The sequence below is a fragment of the Anarhichas minor genome, unplaced genomic scaffold, assembly GCF_050575085.1.
Source record: "Anarhichas minor isolate MPS153535 unplaced genomic scaffold, ASM5057508v1 ptg000011l, whole genome shotgun sequence".
Classification (NCBI taxonomy): domain Eukaryota; kingdom Metazoa; phylum Chordata; class Actinopteri; order Perciformes; family Anarhichadidae; genus Anarhichas; species Anarhichas minor.
Genome location: NW_027466457.1, coordinates 14,115,456 through 14,136,807, shown reverse-complemented (window position 1 = coordinate 14,136,807; position 21,352 = coordinate 14,115,456). Strand labels below are relative to the sequence as shown.

The following is a 21,352-nucleotide window of genomic DNA, read 5'->3' as shown; positions in this document are numbered from 1 at the left end:
TTAGTGTGTGTGTGTGTGTGTGTGTGTCCTGACCTGTTTGTACAGCCATCCTCGTACCACCACAGGAACGTTGGGATTCCTTTTAATGGCCTGCTCTCTCTTCCCAAAGTTGTGCACCTTCCCACCGGACCGGGAGCCCTGAAACACACACGGACAAATAAAGAGGGCTTTCATGAGGTGTAAGAAGACACGACCAAAGCCCTTAACGAATGCATACGTGCAGGTGACCGGGAGACACATCTAATTTGCCCAGTGGCAAAGCTGGTGCGGCTGCAGTAGTTGTTGCATGTCAACGTTAGCATTTGCAGAGCTATATTAGCTTGGTTAATTAACAGCAATTTAACAAGGATATTTATCTTCCGCAGCGGAACTGTTGCCAAAAGGGCCAAAAGTGCGACAGATCTGTGTGTCACAGTGACTTATATTTAGAAACAGGCAATCTGTAGCTCATCAGACCACTCACTCTGACTAAGTACATTACTGAATGGACCTTCACATACACCATGATTATCCTTTTTTTCTTCTCCTGGTATCTTTTTCTGCCCCAGTTGTTTCGTAATTACAGCCATTATTTGAGTACAGACACTTTTCCACCGGGCCTCCACGAGAGCACCAGCCAGGGTTGCCATGACATTAGTCAGAAATTGTTCAAAGCCTCTGCAGACATATCAGGTGGGAGGTTAGAAAAGTGGACTTGTGACCTGCAGGTCGCTGGTTCGACCGCCAGACGCACACCTGCTGGAAAGTCTGTCCGGTGAACCTGAGCGGCTCCCATCAAAGAGGCCGGGGCAATAAGTCTTTCAATGTCAGCAGTGACAGACTGCGGCTGCATCGAGCAGCATCCAGGAGTGAACACATCCAAGTGTGTGCGATACTGATGAGGCGACTTTTCCTGCATGGAGAAGTCCCCAAAATAGCCAGTCTATGTAAATCGTCTTAAAACACTGAATATCTGCATCCGTGCGTTGCAGAAATCCGGTGTCCTACAACATGTCTGTGAATTGTGTATGACTTGTCTGTGTATAAAGCAGAATAAAAGGGATTTAGTGAATGCATCATAAGCACAATATAAACTGAAATAATAAGGACTTATAGAAGAAGGTTAACTAAAGGCCCCTCTGCAGAAGATTTTGTAACAATGGAGTTGTTGCCTTAAAGGTCTACCTGAGCAGAGACTTAAGTCGCTCTCGCTCTGTGTGTGTTGTAATCCAAGATTCTCTGCGCTTTGTTTACATTATTGTATACCTTATAACACTTGGGCTCTGCATCTTCTACAGTAGATCTACAGTACTCCAATAACAGTTCAACTGTAACTTCATAAGGTTAAGGTGGCGTGTTTGTATTTTTAAACATAGTGTCAATACTTTAGGTGCTTCTGGTTATTTGTAGCCTATAGCATCACTCTATGAAATATTATAGGACGCCTACAGTCCAGAATTAACATCAGCCAGACAGACAGGGTGTGAGCGGTTCATTCAGGTTTTAGGAGCAGTGTCCCGGTCAGGATAGGATTCCGTTTTACTATTGTGACATCCCTTGTCATGCACGCCACTGATTTGATAATTCGGAATAAATCAGAGAAAACCTGTGCAGACAAAAAAACATGCAAACTTCACAGAGAAAGGAGCTTAATTGAATCATTAAAAAAAAGTATTAAAAAGTTCCACAAAAGGTACACACAGACAAACTCAAACTTTTCAGCTTCAGCTTCTCTGCGGAAAACTGTTGAATTCAACAGGTAAAGAGTTCCAGATGGTACAATGGAAAACGGAGCTGGAAATACAACTTCTGAATTCCGGGAAACCAATTTATTGATCTCTTGAACCACTCAATTGACTACAATGTCCCCCCCTGACTAGTGATAATCACATTCCTGCCACTAGGTCTATAACAATTATTTTTGTTATCGAATAATCTTCTGATTATCTTTGTGGATTAAAGGCCTTGAAACGGTCAGTCAATACAAAACCAGATGAAATCTCATTGTAAGCAACTATCTGAACAGTTTAACTTAACCTACAGCTGGAGTCTATAAGCAGTGTTTACCTCTTTAGTACTTTTTACTGTTGCAGCCCTTTAAGATACAATTCAGGCACTGGCGTCAATTTGTCTTCCGTTGCACACATTATTATGCATTATTGTTGTGCTTGTGTGTGCGTGCCTGTTGTATAAGCCAGCAAACATACTTATACACCGTGCATGTATTCATGAAATCTCATTATGCCATCCTCTATTCTGAAACCTCAGAAGAAATACGACTCCCCAAGGCTGTGCACGCACACACACACACACACACAAATACCCTGCCACCTCGGTCACTCTGTTATTATAATTTAAGATTTAGTGTGACGGCTGCATGAGTGTGTATATGGACTGGAAGCAGCACTGGGGAGGCATCCACGGCTGGAAAACAGCAAACCCACTCACTAATTAGAGGGAGGCTGGTTGGCCAAGCATGATGCAAAGATGCAGAGCGGCTCCAGTGCTGTCACATCGGAGTCCCTTATCTGCAAATATACAGTATGCGTATGTCCATGCATGTTTGATGTGTTTGTCTCTGCCTGTGTGTGTGTGTGTGTGTGTGTGTGTGTGTGTGTGTGTGTGTGTGTGAGATGCGGTGGTCTATTTTTAGACCGGGGTGATTCTGTGGAAAAGGCTGTGGTCCCTGCTGGAAAGTAGCACTCTGTGTTGGAGGTGAGCGACTTGGGGTGCAGAGCAGCTATTTGTTACATTAATGGCACACGATCAGACAACCTAAAAGCCTGGAGAGACGAGTCAAAAATCTGGAGGCTGTAGGTTCAAATCCCTAGCCAGACGAGAATGATCCGGGAGGCTGAGGTAATTAAACAAGAGCAGCACTTTACCCTCCCTTTAGAAATCAGTTTGAGGTATATTTACACTAGATACCTAATCTCAATCTGTTCAAGTCGATCTAATCAGTCGTTAACAGCATTTGAGTGCAATAGAACACGGCAGCTCTCAAGAGTCATTCTGGGTTACTGTTAGTGCTGAAACGATTAGTCAATTGTGTTTAGACATTTTGAATATTTACTGATATTTTACAGACTAAAAACTTGTAAACTACAATTAACGCCTCACGGTTGTATGCCTTCGCCAACCAGTCAAGTTGCAGTCTACAACCAGAATGTCATCGCTTCGTCGTTTTATCGTTGTATGAGACATGTGGGGGAAATCGTCAAACTTAGCATATCAATTCTTGAGTTATGGCCCAAAACGTGTTTTGTGAGGTCACAGTGATCTAGACATTTGAACACCAATTTCTAATCAGTTCATCCTTGAAGTGAGTTGAAGTGGACATTTGCGCCAAATTTAAAGAAGTTCTCTCTGAGATAATGCTTTCACAAGAATGGGTCGTACTGAAGGTCGCAATGATCTTGACCGTTGACCACACAATTTCTAAACAGTTCATCCTTGAGTCCAGGTGGACGTTCGTGCCAAATTTGAAGGAATTCCCTCAAGGCGTTCCTGAGATATCTCGTTCACAGGAACGGACAACTGAAAGCATAATGCCTCCTGTCACGGCTGTCTCCGGCAAGGACGCATAAAAATGGACAGATAAATCAGTTAAGAAGAGAACTTGCAGACCTGGTATTTTTCATCTGGTAGATGTTGAGATATTTCACTGTCACCTGCTGGTGATAGATTTAAAAATAGAGAATTGACATTCATCCTGTGAGCATCATGAATGTCTGTACCTAAATCCATGGCAATAGATCCAGTAGTTGTTGAGATATTTCACAAAAAAACTAAAATGTCAACCAGACAAAAGGAAACGTCAAGGATTCAACAAAGTCAGATGTTTTCATCCTCTCTTGATCATGAAGGTTTCCTCAGAATCTCATGGCAATCCATCCGATAGTTGTTGAGATATTTCAGTCGGCACTAAAGGGACGGACCAATTAAATGGCCAACATTTCCAGCCTGAGGACCAGGCCACTAGTTTGGCTTAAAACAATTTAATTAAAGAGATTAAAGGTTGGGGCCAGGAACAAAGACTAATATGCCTTAAGCAGTGGATTTCCAAATGTGAGCTGCTCAGAACAAATAGTCTCCTACTATTGATCTCCACCGGTTTCCCACTGAACTGTGTGATTATAAAGCTTGATGTTGGTGGGAAAGCTTGCATGCTCATCAAACTGAAAATAAAAGTAAAACCAGAATATCACAAACCCCCAAATCACCTCGATTTACAGTCAAATGACTGATGAAGGCCATTAATGCATTAGGAGGAAGGAGTGTTACCTTAATGGCAGTAGTTAAGGGGGAGTGTCAGTCACTCTTTTTCTAATTTAATTTATTCCAGTTACCACAGGAACTCAAATCATGGACCTTTAAGTGACAAACCAATCCTCCAACCTATCACAGTCCAACGGCGCATGGGCTAATCTTTAATGGTGGTATGTGCTGGTTATTTAAAAAACAAATACTGAGGCAGGCAACTGACGAGGCACAAAAAGCTTCATGAATTCATAACGGTAAACTGAGAAACATCAGGGACTCCTAAATGACGTTGACTTTGATAAATCCCAAAGAAGTTATGCAGACTGGTTATGAACACAACATCCCTGAATATGCATCCAGCGACAGAGAACACAAGTGCTCAAAGGAGAATTCTGACACAAAACTCTCGGGAAAAATGGGATGATTTCTGTCTCGGCGCTCCCTCTGATGTTTAGTCAGAAGCGGAATGGATGTGACTTATTCAAACTGTGAATTCATTTCTTGACGGTGGTGGGCTCTGCAAAAGACGGGGGGGGGGGGGGGGACATGAAAGACTCATCTTTCCTCTGTTAAGAGTTTTTCTTGTCAGAATGAGGCTTCTGTACTATTCCCCTGCTGTTTCGGTGGCAGGGGTGATGAGTCAGAGCACCTGGGAGAGCTGCAGGCCAGGAAAACACCGGGCGTGGAAATGGCGACAGGCCGTCATGATAGATGTCCTGTCATCTCGGCACCGCACCCGATGACACGTGTTCAATCTTAGTCCCGCGGCACCTGTTGATGGGGCGGGATGAGATTTCACGCCACTGTGGAGCTGTGCATGTGCATGTGCATGCGTGCGAGTGACTGAGTGAAAGGCAGTGTGAGATATAGACTGAAAGAAAATCAAAAGTGGCAGGGTGAAGGAGTGAGCCAAAAAATAAATTAAAAAAGGAAGTAAATGAACAACCGAGACAGAAAGAGACTTTCCAATACCTAGAAAACTTTATGTTGCACCAAAACCAGATCGTAAAGAATGTAACCTCTTTGAGATCTGCATTTGGAAGCTCAAATTGGGATTCCTCAGCATCGGCTTATGCTTTGACGAATTTAATAATTTTGGTGCCAACAGCACATTGCCTGAGCCAATGACAGCATGAAGGACAACCAGACACAAATGTAATTGTCTTGTTCTATTGTTACTCTTCACGCCTCTTTCCGGCATCCCTGTCAGTGGATATTGGTATGTGCGTGGGTTGTATTCTAGAGCAGATATGAGCAGAGACATAAAGCAAATCTGACATGAACATATATACGGATACAGTACAAGGCCAGAGAAAAGGCAAAAGAGAGGCACAGAGGTGAAGGATTTAACATTTTCTAATCTAAAGACAACAAAAGAAACAAACATCTACAAATATGTTTCTGGAACAAAGGTGCTCGCCATTTTGCAAACGCTAGCTATGCTAGCAGCCAAAAACATCTATGATTCATCGTCCATTTCATCATCTAAACGAAGAACATTTTTTCCGGTGGCCTTTCTTAAATGAGCAGGGGAGAATTTGACTATATTCTATTTATCCAATCCACTTGGCTTTGCGACAATAACACCACTTGTAAACCACTTTTATTTCTTACACTGCTTTTTAGTGTTTCAATGACTGTTTTTAATGTTTCAATGAATGTTCTTAATTGTTTTTAAATCTCCTTTTCTTTTGCCTTATGTTTTGATGCTTTTAATGGTTTTATGTGAAGCACTTTGAATTACCTTGTTGTTGAAATGTGCCATACAAATAAACTTGCCTTGCCTACTGATCGAGATGGAGTCCAATAGTTACTATAATGTTGCAGTGACAAGTTGTCAGTTGTTAAGTGTCTGGAAAGAACGAGAGAGATCCAGAGTTTACTAAATGAACCGTCTAAAACAATGCAGTCTGACAGGTAGGAGTCAGTTGTAATTACATCACGTCTACCTGCCTGGATCTGAATCCTGTTTTCATCAACCCTCCACCTCCACCTCTCCCTCCAATTAAGCCCCATGTTTTCATTCCTGCAGGCCTCACATGGATCTTGGTCAACCGCGAAAGACCTCTGAAGCCCCATTCATCATTATCTAACATCCATAACATCCTGGCATGAGTCAGCTAAAAACTGCTGCTAGCCAGATCAGTGAGTGGCCATAAATAACAGCAATGGCTCTTGTTCTATAACTAATCCTACTACTACTGCTACTACTGCTTTATTCATACATTGTAGATCTCATCTGAACACAGGACACCACGAGGAATAGTAGGAAAAGGGGGTTGGACATAATCATTTGTGATTAAATAAGAGCAAAATATAGAAATAAGTGTTCAAATGAATGCAGTCCTTTCAGAGTGCAAGTCACGTTTGTTTTATTATAGTGATGATGTGATGGAGTTTGCCAGCCTAAATGCCTCAGGCATGACTTTCCACAGTCCAGGGAGCCTGATGGCCAAAGTGCACCTGTCGGCTTTAGGACAGAGAGACTGTCGGAGGAGTCTGAAGAGCTCCGGAGAAAGGACGCAGTGTTCAACATTTCTGACAACAGTTACATCAGTACATTTGACTTCACCCATCAAAATAATGAATGTTAGCAAACAAGACCAGTGCTGAGCAGATTGTCTGCCGCGCAGGCGTCTACGCTTTGTGTATCCGTGGAGGACGAAAAGGAGGAGGAAGCTGATCCACCACAGACAGAGCTACTGGGTTCAGAAGTTCTCATAACGGCGAAGGGCGGACACATTTTAAAGGCAAGAAGTAAAAAAATAGACCTCTAAAACAATTAAAAAAACACAGGATTTATGTCACTTTTGACAACTGATTTGCTAAATTCCAAATTCAGAGCATATCTATGATGGAGGGATTGCCTCCACATGGCTCTCAACATGGCGACGCTAACAGTATAAACTACTGATGTGCTGACAGAGCTAACAATGTTTACCTGAGGGTTGGAGTAGAGCGGCGGCCGTGAACCAACCAGTGGGGGCAGGCTCATGTGTCAACAAAACAAGGAAAAACTTACTTTGGCTTCATTTTTGTACCGTACAGCGGAAGGAAGTGGAGACGAGATCTTTATACACACTCTATGATACAGACAGCGATGTATCTTTTTCTCACAAGGAAAGTGTCGTCCATAATTAGCATGGTTGTCCTCAACATGCTATGACAAGATGTAAATATAACCACCGCAGAACAACACTGAACAACACACACACACACACACACACAGACCAACCTTGGAGGTGGTGTCCACAGTGGAGGAGGTGACGGCAGTGGAGGCCTCACTGATGGTGGTGCTAGAGAGCTGCTCACCCGCGGGTTTGGACATCATGGAAGCACCCTGCGGCCTGGAGAAGAACACACAAACACACACACAGAGAGAAAGAGAGAAAGGGTAAACACACCTTTTCAGATCTGACACACATCATCTGGGCTATTTTTTGAAGAGTTTTGACTGTTAGTTACAGTATGTTATTTTTTATTTCCGTAAGAGCTGGGTTGATACAATATTGTGCAGTACTAAAGCAGGGTGTGGTGACTGATGTCTGCTATTATTCCACTTTATTGGACAGTATATTATTTCAAAAAAATTAGAAAGAGAAGGGGGGGAGAGAGAGAGAGAGAGAGAGAGCGAGAGAGAGAGAGAGAGAGATCCCTTGTGGTCATTAACATTTTATCCTTTTGACTCCATACTAATGGTTTCTTGTAATTTTGGTTATTACAATGTGTGAATTACAGGTTATTAACATCATCACGTACTTCGTAAATGACCCGAGTAAAATAACTAATAATGTCAAATTAATAAGACATGAAGGAGGGAAGGTTGGATGAGGTAAAGACAATCTGGATAGAAAATGTTTCTGGAGATACTCGAGGCTATGGACAGATCCGGTGTGTGTGTGTGTGTGTGTGTGTGTGTGTGTGTGTGTGTGTGTGTGTGTCTGACAGCCAACAAGTGACACTGAGACGGTTGAATGACCTGAAGACAGGATGTCATACATTTTCTCTCAACCCCACACACCTTGGTGGGCAATAAATAAAGTCCCTCCTCTGAATAGTGCGTGTGTGTGTGTGTGTGTGTGTGTGTGTGTGTGTGTGTGTGTGTGTGTGTGTGTGTATTTGTGTGCGTGTACAAATCTATTTTCCTTTCGTACCCTCAGGTTTACCTTACATGACCGTTTCACAACAGGAAGTTGATAAATAGACGAACAAACCAGATCCCCAGCAGAAAAGTAAAAGTGCAGACAGCAGCAGACGGCGTGATGTAACTGTGTACTTCAGGAAGATAAATGAGCAGCAGTCCTTCATCCCAATGTAAACGAGATAATACTGTCACAAGTTCACGGAATTATTTTGACGCTTTAAAAAGGATTTGTCTTTCTAAATATTTGTGTTGGATAAAATCTGCATTCTGTTTTTTTATGATCTGAAGTGGAATCATTTGAATGCGTTATGCCTGTTAGAGAGAGAAACAGAAGATGTGGGGAATTAGAGGGGGGGGGGGGGTATGAGTCCAGTCCAGGCTGAACAAACAGCGCTACAGACCTACGTCATCTATGATGAAACAGACTGAAGATGAATGGGTCGCTCTACAAAACACTATTCAGGGATCAATAACGTGATAAATAAGTGATGTTCACAAGGACACCCAGACTACAGTGCTTTAATGAATCATGCTCTTTCATAAAGAACCACGGAAACACAGCTCAGCTTTCAGTGTAGGACGCTCTGTTAATCTTAGACCAGCTTCTCATGCAAACATTGATCTATTTGCACAGCTCAAGGTGATATCCAACTAATTTTACATTTAAATAGATTCACTAACCCGCTACAATAAAATAAAAAAGAGAAAATTCACTGATTTTCAACCTTATTTCCATCTTTCTGAGTTCAAGATATACTGTGAAAAACACACGTATGCTCTGTGTCTGGGACAGAGGTGTGCTGGAGACCTTCAGGATATCAGGAGCCCGAAGATAAAGAAGAAAAACACAAGACCAGCAGGGTGATTTTTGGGGGAATTGTTTTTGTCCTTGTACTTTTCTTAATTTAATGGTCTGCCTCCGAAGAAGGAGCGAGAGACGCCAACGAGCTGCTACAGCTGGGCAGCTGCTCAGCGGGCAGCCGGCACAGCAGAGACATGAACAGCGTGTGGAGTTGGCATATTTTCACATCTAACTCAGTGAATTAAGGATTTATTAAGACCAAACCAGAGTTGCTGCTTGTTGGAAAAGTGGAAAGACAAACAAAGAAGGTGTTGGTTTTTGATGCGTGTTTTACGAAGAGTTACAAAGGCTGTTATACCCTATTTCCTATATATATTTTCATTTTTTTTCTCTACATGTCGGCATCACAGAAGGAGAAATCAGCTTTATCGGAATTTGCCGAACACATCTTCCTGTCTGCAGTCTTTGGCGCGGCTTATTTTTGTTTCACCACAATTTTCGAAAAATGAAGAAAAGCAGCACTCACTCAAAATCATGTTCTTATCTAGCAGCGTTTTTGTAGGAGGGCTTTACCGGTTGCCAAGGACAGAGGTAGAGTACAGCACGAGGCTTTCATCTCATTACCAAACTGCTGCACAGCTTCAACAACTCAACAGTATCGCTCATACTTGTTCTTCAGTAAAACACTGCATTCTACGGGTTTACCTGTTTGACTTTGGTTGTATTCAAATCACTGAGGTGCAGTGTGTTCGGATAGCTTTAGCAGAAACTTACCAAAATCAACCACATTTTTTCTTGTAAAGTGGGTAAAAGCACTTTCATATACCAGTTCTTGTTAGGAGGAAATGAGCAGCTCCCTGAATGTGAGGTGGGTGGTGACTAGTTGTCTGTTGGTCACCAACACTCGACAGTTGTTGTTGTTTTTTCCTGCAGGGCAGATTATTCAGATTTTACAGTTTTGACAAAAATGTTCAGACAGGCTGACATATTTTGGAACTTGCTGATAGAATTAATAGTTTTCACAGTTGGCAGTTTGGCAAATAAGAAATAACGAATTATGTAAATTATTCAAGCCGTGGATGCACAAACCGTCCCGTCTCCAGTAGTCGCCTGTCTCTAGAAAAAGAGTGTTTAAAGGCCTCTCCAGCACGGGACACGCCTCTAAAGACCCAGTACTGTGTACATATCTAAATACGTAGCATAAGACATGTCCCCTGGTTGTGTACACATACAAGTTATGTGATAAAATGTGTTCTCTGTAGACCTTCTTCACGCCAGCTTAACATAAACACAGTTAATTAGTAGAACCTTCTTTCAAAAGGTTACTGAAACAGAGATGAATGACTTTGGTTGTTGTCTGATACTTTCTTTTCATTTTAATGTTTTGCTTTTTCAACAGTTGGTTTTTCTTTTTTTTTTTCATTTGCAGCATCAGTTAATAATAATGAACATTAATGTACTGCCCTTTGCTTGTATGATTTATAATGTGTACATTTAACATTTCTGTAGATTTTTAATCCTAATTTTCCTTTTTTTTGTTTAAACCTGAAAAACAAGCAACAACTTATTAGTGGAAGCTAGTGATGATCTAAATAAAGGCTAAATAATAGTGACGAATATGCTGCAATGATACCAGTTTACTGTGAATGAGACTTTAATAGTAGTATAACTAAACGGTAAAACAACATACTTCACACACTGACTCGTGTATCTCTTTGCATGATGACAGCCCCGTTATTGCTGCTGTGTTGCCGCGGTGAGACGGATGAGACGTTCCTCGCTGGATGTTTTATTGTCGGCGGGCTGACACCAGGCGGAGCGCGTATAAATCTGTCTGATTAGTTTCAGAAGGGAAAACACTGGCAGTGTGATGCATTCTTCCGTCCAGGAATCCAACCTAATTACCTCGCACTATATTTCTCTCTGACACACACGCCTCTATCTTTTTCATATAAATCCATACGTTTTTTTATTTGTCTGTCAGAGGACTGCTGTTTTAGTGACCCGTTATGCTCCAACTTTTCAATTATTTCTGGAATAAATGTAAAATATTGGTCTCCCTTAACGTGTTCTTACTCCGTCTTTGTCTCACTTTTATTTTGTGGTGAAGATTTAGTTTCACTGTTGCGGCCATCCTCCCTGTATTCCTCCCTTTTTCTCATCTCTGTCCTCCACATTACAGGCTGCACTGTAACACAGCCACCAGTTTCAGTACATCACCAGCTTCTATCTACAGATAATGTAAATCTCTGGAGTATGGTGTGGGTGGGTTGAGAGAGAGAGAGAGAGAGAGAGAGAGAGAGAGATAGAGAGAGAGAGAGAGAGAGAGACATTAGCTCTCTTCTCATTCTGCCGTCAAGAGAATTTCATGCAAACTTTTGAAAGGTCAGGAACTATAAAATGTACATCAGATGCCTTTTCATCAAAGTCAAAAGTATTCACTGGAAAGATTTTAAATAGAACTGATCTAAAAAAAATCATTTACATCAGGGAAAGTCGTTCTTTTTGATTGATTTTAATTTGATGACATGGACAGGCACTTGGTTTTTTTGTGCAATGAAACTGAACGACTCCACTGACCGGTATCTTTTCTTTGCGAAATGTCTTTCTTTAGTGTGTGTCGCTTTTGGGGCATGATATGGCACCATTTGCAAAGAAGCAGTTAAAAGGTAGACGTGACTGAAGAGCAAGAGAACGACAAGAGTGCCTGTGACATTCTGGTTGAAAGGAGGAAATCAGCACAGAGAGGTAATTGAGCCTGAAATAGAAACGAGATAAAGTCGAAGACGGAGCCTTTGATTTCTTCTCAGAAAGATTTTAAAAAACAGACAAATTAGACTATTGCTCTTTGTGCTGAGAAACACACAAGGCTCGCGTCTACTATCGGCCATAAAGGACACAGATTCTACCGGGAGTCTGTTATCTGATTTTCTATACGAGGTCGTCTTACTTCAATCAAGTAAAGAAACTGATCAGAAAGGGGCTCCTGAGTCTTCAGGGGCACAATCTGGCCTTCATGAGAAAAAGGCTCGTTCTTGCTCAGGAGGGCTGGAGAAAGGTACGACCTCTCTTTTCTGTGAAGTAATCTATATGTCACAAAGCTCCTGGAGGTCCACGGGAAACACAAGCCACTTAATTACTTCAAATGCCCAAAGAGGAAGGGGTCATTCGTGGTTATCAGTTTACTTCTCTGCAGCAAACTGAGAGGTATAAAAGTTAAACGTGAGAGAAAATGACTGAACAATAGAGAAATCTATAAGACTCAGGCATTAAATTCAATCTCAACTCTCTGTTAAAGCTGTCAGCTGTTTATCATTTTGTATTTATATGTATTTGTCGCCGCCAGGAGATGTGTGTGCACTGCTTGTGTGTGCTTCTCTGTGTCTGTCCTACGGTGTGTTTGGCTAACAGAGCTAACAGCTAACAGAACTTAACACACAGGAAACAGGAAACAGTCAACATGGAGCATTGTCTGAGGGAACAACACGTCTTGTACGGTTGAGGTCTAGACGGGGGCCATTTTGGTTTGTATTCATTCATTCAAACATAACAGAAGTGGTGTTTGCAGATCTGCTCTCTGCTGAGTGCACTTTTCTAGTTTCCAGTTTTGGAAGTTTACTTGCTGGTTTTATAACCAGAACTCGGGGCTTCTAACCGAGCCAACAAGCCTCTTTGAATCGAACTGAACTAATCTAGCGGAGAGGGAAAAGTGAGGAAAAAGGGGGAAACAGATGAACGATGAAGAGTAATTCAAGGGAGACCACATGAAAGGAGGCGGTCACACTCCACTAAACATGTTGTCGCTGCAGCTCCATCAGTGTGGCGTCCACGGTCTCCGCAGACTGCTTTCATTACGAAAGAGGAGCAGATCGAAAAGTGCTTACTTTTGATCCATTTATTTATTTTTGTCACTTTAAATACACCAGAGTGGACATCAATTTCTTAAAGTTTTGGCAAACTTATTTGGATGAAATGGGCACGTTGCCAACATCAATATGAGAGCTGCTATGGGAGAGTAATTCATCGCCATTATGAGTGTCTCTTCCTGTCTGCTGATAGGATTTTCTTTTCTTCTTATTCCGGTTGGATGTAGATTTGAAACAGTTTGTGTGCTGTGGTAGAATTTTATAACAACACGTTTTAATATATTAATATATATATATATATATTAATATATTAAACAACCTAACCTAAGTTGACTGTCACTATATTTACGTTTAGTACAGTACAGATAAGTATCAATTGAATTTCTTATCAGATCAGTCTACATGTAATAACAAATGCTCCAAAACGGTAATAAACAATGATGTTGATGTCTATCGTCTTAATGTACACATCTGATTTTCACTAACAATAATTTCACATCTTGCTGTTTCACAGTGAGACATCATTCAATACGACAACATACAGTAAGCTTTTAAACTACATGGAGCAGCTTTGATTTAAGTGCTCTACTCAAGGGCTCGCTGATTGTAGGAGCTGAGGGGGCAAAGGCTTTATTCACTTCATTTTCATGCCAAGTTTTTCCCAGCTGGTCTAATTATTCAAACTATCAGACATCCCGTAACAATCCAACAACTCTGACCCTCAGGGTATTAGCACAACAACACCAGTTAAGCCCAATCTAGACCGATGTGCACTGTTTCTTTCTACGTCTACATGTCAATCACATTGTTTAGTCATGTGGTGTCACTGGTTAATCTTCTTAGTCTAACCCTACAATCTGTTATCCCGGAATAAAACACCTCAGAAATCCGAACATTGGATAAAGCCAGGTACAAAATTCTTGCTTCATTTTGTTGACATATTAGAGGAAATTTTGGATATATCTTTTTATCACTCCATTAATTAGAAAGTACTGTACTTGTACTTGATTACTTACATTAAGACAATTATTTTTCTTATTACAAGTGATCTGAAATGTTATGTTTGAATACGCAAATGAGGCATTATCTAATGCTAACGTTTGGTGAATTTAGTGTAGTAAAATAATCCTGTGAATGTGTACTTAGGAGGTTTTCTTTCACCAGGAGTTATGGAACCAAAATCAAAAAATTAAACAGTGCATGAAAAAATTCTGCCTGGGGTGTCTCGCCTTAGAACCCAACTGTATTGAAGAGCAGTACTAAATCGCCAGAGTACTATTTTAATAATGCTTCACAGAATGATGAATTCTTTGACCAATGAAAGGAAGGGATGTAGTGATGAAACCCAATCAGGCCATCGCCTCAGAGAAATCATCTACCTTAAAATGCACTGGGCTGCTGTTTTAAAATAAAGTGTGAAAGCGAAATCATCTACCTTAAAATGCACTGGGCTGCTGTTTTAAAATAAAGTGTGAAAGCTTCGTATACTCGCATCTTATCATAAAAATAAATCATGGAAACATGAGAACAAATATCACCAATGACGGTCAAACACAAACACACAACGTTCAGCTTCTGTGAAATCTTCCAGTGAACGCAAACATGCCATATTTGTTCTAGCCGCGTTGGAAATATGTTCTCTGATGTGAACGAATTACTGTGTGGAGAAGAAACACTTAAGACGGGCACTTAGGCGCCCCGTGAGAGTATGACAAGGCAGGAACCCGGATCTAAAGAGTGCTGCATATTAGTCTCACTCAGCAGTAGTGGCCATGGGTCAAAAGTGGACCCACAGAATGGGCTGGGGGTCATTGATTAGCTGCTCATCAGTAGGAAAGCGGTTGGCCTCCTCTTGTGTTGTCTGTGGGAGGATAAAGGCGGCCATGTTGAGAACGGAGAGGCCACAGAGGAGATTTAATCACACAGGAAAATTAATTGTCGGAAGGATTCTGACATTTTACCACCAGAGTTATTTAATGATACCTCTCACAAGACAACAGGAAAAAGTCAACTTAAAACACTTACAAAAAAAACTTACTCCCACCCCCACGGCTACACAGTATGTCAGAAATCAACACAATGGCTTCCCACACAGGCGCCGCTGACATTTAAATACACCGCTTGGATTCTGCAGACCAAAATATTCAGAGATTTTAAATGATCTGAGAGAAAAACACAGGTACCCCGTCCTCAAACAGAGGAGTGGAGATCATTATTTCAGCTTTGACACATTGTTGAACCCAATTTCCCCCAAAAAAGACAAAACTTTCTTAATAGACAGTATGTTGGTACGGACAGCCAGCGTCCCCTTTTCAAAGGGATGTTACTTAAAATAACTGCTATTCAAACCTACTGCACCCCCATGTTCTGCTTTATAGTTTCCCTGACACGTCTGAGTGAGATCTTCCTCCATGATGCTAATGGGGCTAAATTGTCTTTCATGGAGTATTTTTAAAAGCCACAACAGCGACGCTGGTACTGCTTTCACCTTGTGAGTCTGTGTGTGAGTCATCATGGCAAAATGTGGTCTTTGAGACACGGGAGCTACCACAGAGGAGGTTTTCAGCAGCGTACCTGCTGTTTGTATTTCTATCTGCCTCTCCGTGGACAGATCTTCTCACCGCGACAGCGTGAAAATCACGCACGAACCAGTCCTGAAACTTTAGAGCGGTGTAGTTGAGATCAAAATGAAAGTCAGGTTTGACGATGGGTGTGGTCTGGGCTGATTTTGCGTCACGGCTGCTGTGATCCCGTCACAAGACGGTCTCTGGTTTATATATTTGTTTTGTCATCTTTCTATCTTTAAATCTCGGTGAGATGATTTGTTGTTTTGCGTGTCACAGTTGCAAAGTTTTGACATTTTTCTCCCATTTTCAATACAGCAGCTCTGCCCCAAATTCTACCTTTATGAAGTTCATTATGTTCATTTTTTGTTGTTGAAATTAACAGAAATGTGTAAATTCGATTAAGTTGATCACTGAGGTCATAGTTAAAGGTGGTGCTGCATTGTTGTAGCCAGTGTGAGATGATCACAAAAGCCAGGAACATAATTGAGAGAGAATGAGACCACACATTCCACACTGCTGCTGCTATGGCAACAGTCAACCAAAGCATTGCCAAGCCGCCCCCCCGGCGAAGCACCATGTGTTCACTCATCACATCGCTGGCGTAACTTCTCTTAAATCTCCAGGTCCCATATCAATGAGCAAGGGAAGGGTCAGAGACGGGGGGGAAAAACAAACTACGAGGACAACGAGAGAGAGAGAACAGAAGAAGCTTCTGGAGGACGTGATGAGAGGAATAACACGGAGGAAGAGTTGAGAGAAACAAATGCGACAAAAGGAAAAAGGCACGCCGAGTGACAGCCAGGAATTCTGTTTACCTCCATTTACAAAGGGAAAGGGTTTCACCAAGCATGCATGCTCTGTTTCAGCTATAAGCTTCTATTTGACCCGAGCCTGACAAGCATATGTTAACAAAAACAGTTTGATTCCCCAGATACGTTCAACCAGTAAAGTGAGAGGGTTTGAAATACTAAAAGTGAGCATGTACAATATGAAAGTTAAGGAGAGGAATAGGACTTTGCTCTAAAATTGGTCTTGACTTTGCCTTGTGCATGGCTAGAGATCTATATTGTGTTGTGCAACAAAATGAAGAAGTAAATCATAAAGTCTGATTCATTTCCTTTATTGGGAGTATTGATAAAGTCTGGAATAACACGTATGGGAACCAAGGGGCAACCTCTGCTGAAAAGTGGAGCCAATGTGGAAGGGTTTTAAACTTAAAGCTCTGCTTGTGTAGAAGTCTATGAGAACATGACTCTACTTCTCACTTGATTTATTACCTCAGTAAACATTGTAAACATGAGTTTATGGTAACAATTGCTAGTTTTAAGTTTTCTTCAATACAGAATGTTGTTCATTTAGTAATTTTAGATCCCGTTTAGAGTAAAATAGAAGATAAAGCAGGTTATCCTTAAAGGCGTGGCTACATTGTGATTGACAGGTCGCTACCACAGCGTTGCTACCACAGCGTTGCTACCACAGCATAGTTCAGCGTTAAAACAAACTAATTAGTTGGCTGTTCCATTTTTCCGGTAAGTACATCACAAACTAGCCTGTTTTTTGGTCGCCAAAATGAGTCACTGTTAACATTAATTACCTTGCTAACCAAGCTAGCTAGCATTAGATTTAGCTGCTAACTTAGCATAAGGTGCAGTACCTGGCCCCGCCTGGCCTCACTTCTCTCGAGCTCCACCCCCTATTCCCAAACTCAAGGCTTCAAAACTGTAGTCCACAAACAAATGGGCGATGTTAAGTGACTACGTACACTTGTTATAAACAGCCTAGTATAGGAACACATGGGAAAAATTTGAAATCCACCAGTGAGACATGACCCCAGAGCTGATGACAAGCAGACAGACGGACAGACGGGGTGCAAATAGACTTCGACACACTTCAGTTGCAGACAGATACTGAGAACCAGCCAAGGAAGTTATTCCATCTCTCCTGCTGCCAAAATAAGAGCTGATAAAGTACTCCTAGGAGCTGTAAAGTCCTGACACTTTAGCCACTTTAATCTGCGATAACCCCTGGTGAGCAGGCCCGCTGACGCTGGCCGCCGTGCACACAAATACCCGCCGCACCCTGTTGCTAATAACGCTCTCAGATGGAGTTTCAACTCTGCTTTCATGACCCGTGAGCTGAAGCCTCCACCATAGTTGACGTTGACATCAAATAAAAAAACAATAAAAAAGGAGCCCGGCTGGTGCAGCTCGGTGCTGGAGTTGACAGATATTCATACCGCAGTATGAGCTCCAGTGAACTCCACACCTTGTGTGCCAGCATGTGTCGTCGACAGGGTGGCGGTAATCTAAAGGTTAGCTCGGCTCCAGCTGAGAGGCTCAGTGGCCGACAGTAAAAGGTACGGATGTGTGTGAAAGTATATAAATGCGAAGATGAAAAAAAAGAGCAGCTCAGTGGAGCGAAAAAACTCCATCCTTGGAGTATAAAGGTTTACAAAAGAGCTTTGGCCTCAGTGAAAACCTCAAGAGCTTCATGCCGGCTCAGAGAAGCCTTAAATAGCACCACGGTGGAGGTTTTTGGATAGCGCCCTGGGCAGCAGCTGAAATGGTTTCTCTGTTGTTGGCAGTGGAGCGATGGTAATTGGATAATTAGGGTTCACAGATAACAGACGGTGGGAATATAATCCCAGTCTTCTACATACATTAATGGTAATTACATCATCTCTGTTGTGAACGGTACTTTATAATTAGATGAGAGGAATTGCATTTACAACCAAACATGTCACCCGTAATACTAACATATCAAACTAAAACCCAACAGCAATAACAAACACAAGGTCATTGGATTCAATGGTTATTGGTAGAGACGTGCTAAAGGAACTAGCCTCCAACGATTCCTGTCTTATTTATCTGATTAATGGCCCCAAATACACTGGACCCTGAGATGTTTAAAATCCCAGCTAAAGAACTGTTTTTAAAGAAAAATCCAGTAATTCTTCAATGTGAGGAGCCGATCGAGACCAGCAGTCTTTTTTTCCGGGGGCAGTTTTCTGTCTGTACACAGATAAGACCTGCCGTGAGGTTAAACCCCGGGGAAGATGTTCTGAGATGGCTGGCAAAATGCTTTTTTCGGTGTAATTGTGCCCTGTCGGGAATTTGTGTCCGGCGGGAAACTGGAAGGGTCCGTGTTTGCTTCTGCCTCAGATGCCCAGGTACCCAAAAGTGATTATGCAGAAGACGCCAAACTTTATTTAACTTTATTAAGCCTTTAATTACCTCCACTGAGGGTTTTTTGACATATATTTGTTATTTTATGTCTATCTTTCTTTGTTGTAAAGCATTTTGTGCTGCATTTCTTGTAATAACGTGCTATATTTTTTGATTACATTTATTATTAATATTATTATCATTATCATCATTATGATTATTACAAAATAGTACTCCATTCAAATTTAAGTTGAACATTTTGCGAAATTCGCTTATTCCTTTTCTTGCCGAGAGTTAGAGGACAGTATAGATACCATAGATAGATAGATATAGAGGACAGTATAGATACCACTCTCATGTCTGTGCGTGACTACAGAGCTAGACTCAGGAGGCCATTAGCTTAGCTTAGCACCAAGACTAGAAACAGAGGGAGACAGCTAGCCTGGCTCAAGGATTCATTCACACATTGTGACATTCACAGTATTACCAAGTACTCCCAACTCTGCAAGCGCACTTTAAGTTCATTTGATGTTTACATAAAACGTGGAAGATATTGAAGATAAAATGATGCTTCTTAAAAACAAGCTTGCATAACTGCTAGTATCATATATGAACCAAAGACAACCAATCCATGGGGAATGATCTGAAGATTCTCTTGGAAGAGAACTTCATAAAAAGTGCTGTTAAGTTAGCCCATTTTAAAGAAGAAAACATTTTGTACCAAAGATCCAAATGATAGGATCTAATTAAATATTGAACAACTAGTGAATTTTCAGTCTGATGAATTCTGATTAATAAGTTGCTTTCTAAATAACCAGGGGATTAAACAATCCTCTTTTCTTTTTCCTTCAGGCACTTTTTTAATGAAGCTTCTTCAGTCAAGTTCACTGTTCTTCCAAAGCCATAATGCATCACCCTCTTGGACGCTCTTTACTGCGAGTATGAAGTCCGATGCTGCTGATGGTACTCAGCTGTGTGCTGCACAATCACAGCAAAGAATCCCACTCGAGTGTATCGTTCCAATAATGCTTCTGAATGCACATCCTGTCCTTCCAACCTGTGCAGAATTCACCATCTATTTACATAACCACACATATACACACACACCAATGTCTGAGGTGCTGTGTGTGTGTGTGTGTGTGTGTGTGTGTGTGTGTGTGTGTGTGTGCGTGTGTGTGTGTGTGTGTGTGTGTTGTACTGACACGTTATCATAGCAGCTTGGACAGGCCTGCTTCACGCCCACACAGCTGCTAATAAGACAGATCCGTCAGAACAGAGCAAGGAAAAATGTAACCTGGTTCCTCCTTTAGAACGGAGAGATGGACCAGAGACAGGATAGGATGAGGATATGAAAGACTGCACTTCCTGCCTTTCATGCTAAAGATTTGTTTTAAAGTACGCTAGTTTGGCTTCTCTGGCAGGCGGCTAGATCGGAGTCTGCCACAAATTTAGAAATAATTAAATCTGAGTATCCATCATACACATTTCTTGCATTTTGTTTACGTTATTCACATTTTTTAATCAAGTCTTTGTAAAAAAAACTGCATCCACATGTCATGTTGTATTAAGGGAAAAGACTGAAGATGAGATAAGGGCACAAATAAAATAGAAAGGGAACAAGCAGAGTTGTGAGAAAAGAGCTACAGTGTGACAGATAATTTGAAGGACAAGGAAGACAGAGAATAGCAGAACAAGTTGGACGGGTGGGACAAATGGAAACAGAGAGAAGAGGAAATGAAAAGAACGAGACAGAAACGGAAAAATGAACAAGAGGTGAAATGAAAATAGGCCGCTGGAAATGGAGCGAAACTTCATTACATTAGAATGCGTTTCTTCATTACATTAGAAGCTGCAGCACCTAAAGCTCTATTAATTGCTCTTCACTGAATTAGTAAAATATGTGTTTGAGGCTAGCTGCATAGATATATTTCATAAAACGTGAAAGATATTTGGCACTAATAGGATGAGAAAAGAAAACCAGTATAAGGGAACACAATGTACATAAAAATATATGATTCACTGTTCATCAAGAGCTTAAGAATGTTTCAATTGAGGTCTGAGTAGAGCATGGATTATTAATTAGCAAAAGTATTTTGCTGGCAGTAATATTATTAGTGTAACAAGTTAAGTTACAATTTCTACAGCGAGTAAATACAGCCAACACACCCAGCTCTCGATTGGTGAAATACGCTCTGGTTCGACTCGGCGTCCAGTCGGCTGTCAGTTTACGTCGACTCCAGGAAGTGACGAAGAGTTTGGTTGTGAGGTGAACTGCAGTTGATGAGCGTTGGTCTGCCCGCTGTGGACTACATGCTGGATTGTTTTATAAGTCAAAGTTTAGTAATATTGAACCGGTCGCGTGTCTTAATTGCACCAACAAGAGCCGTTCTTCTTCCCCCAGCGATACACCCTCCAAGTCTGAGGCAGATCGGATGAACGGGTTCTCGAGTTACGCAAAGGACATGCAGACAGACGGACAGATGCAATGCAGGAGCCTTAATGCATGTGTCAGATGAAGCTCTGATGTTGAGTGAGGAACATCAGGCCGTACATCTAAAGCCAGGAGG

General features: G+C 41.5%; 1 protein-coding gene across 2 annotated transcripts in view; it reads right to left on the bottom strand.

Annotated features, from left to right (window-relative positions):
• LOC142947761 (pleckstrin homology domain-containing family A member 7-like) overlaps positions 1 to 21,352 on the bottom strand; it is a 120,940-nt gene that overhangs the window by 35,643 nt on the left and 63,945 nt on the right. For both annotated transcript variants that reach the window (XM_076089559.1, XM_076089560.1), the window contains exons 5-6: positions 7,478 to 7,589; positions 34 to 138 (exon numbers count right to left, since the gene is read on the bottom strand). In XM_076089559.1, coding sequence (XP_075945674.1) covers positions 34 to 138; positions 7,478 to 7,589 — 217 coding nt within the window. The remainder of the gene's footprint in view (positions 1 to 33; positions 139 to 7,477; positions 7,590 to 21,352) is intronic.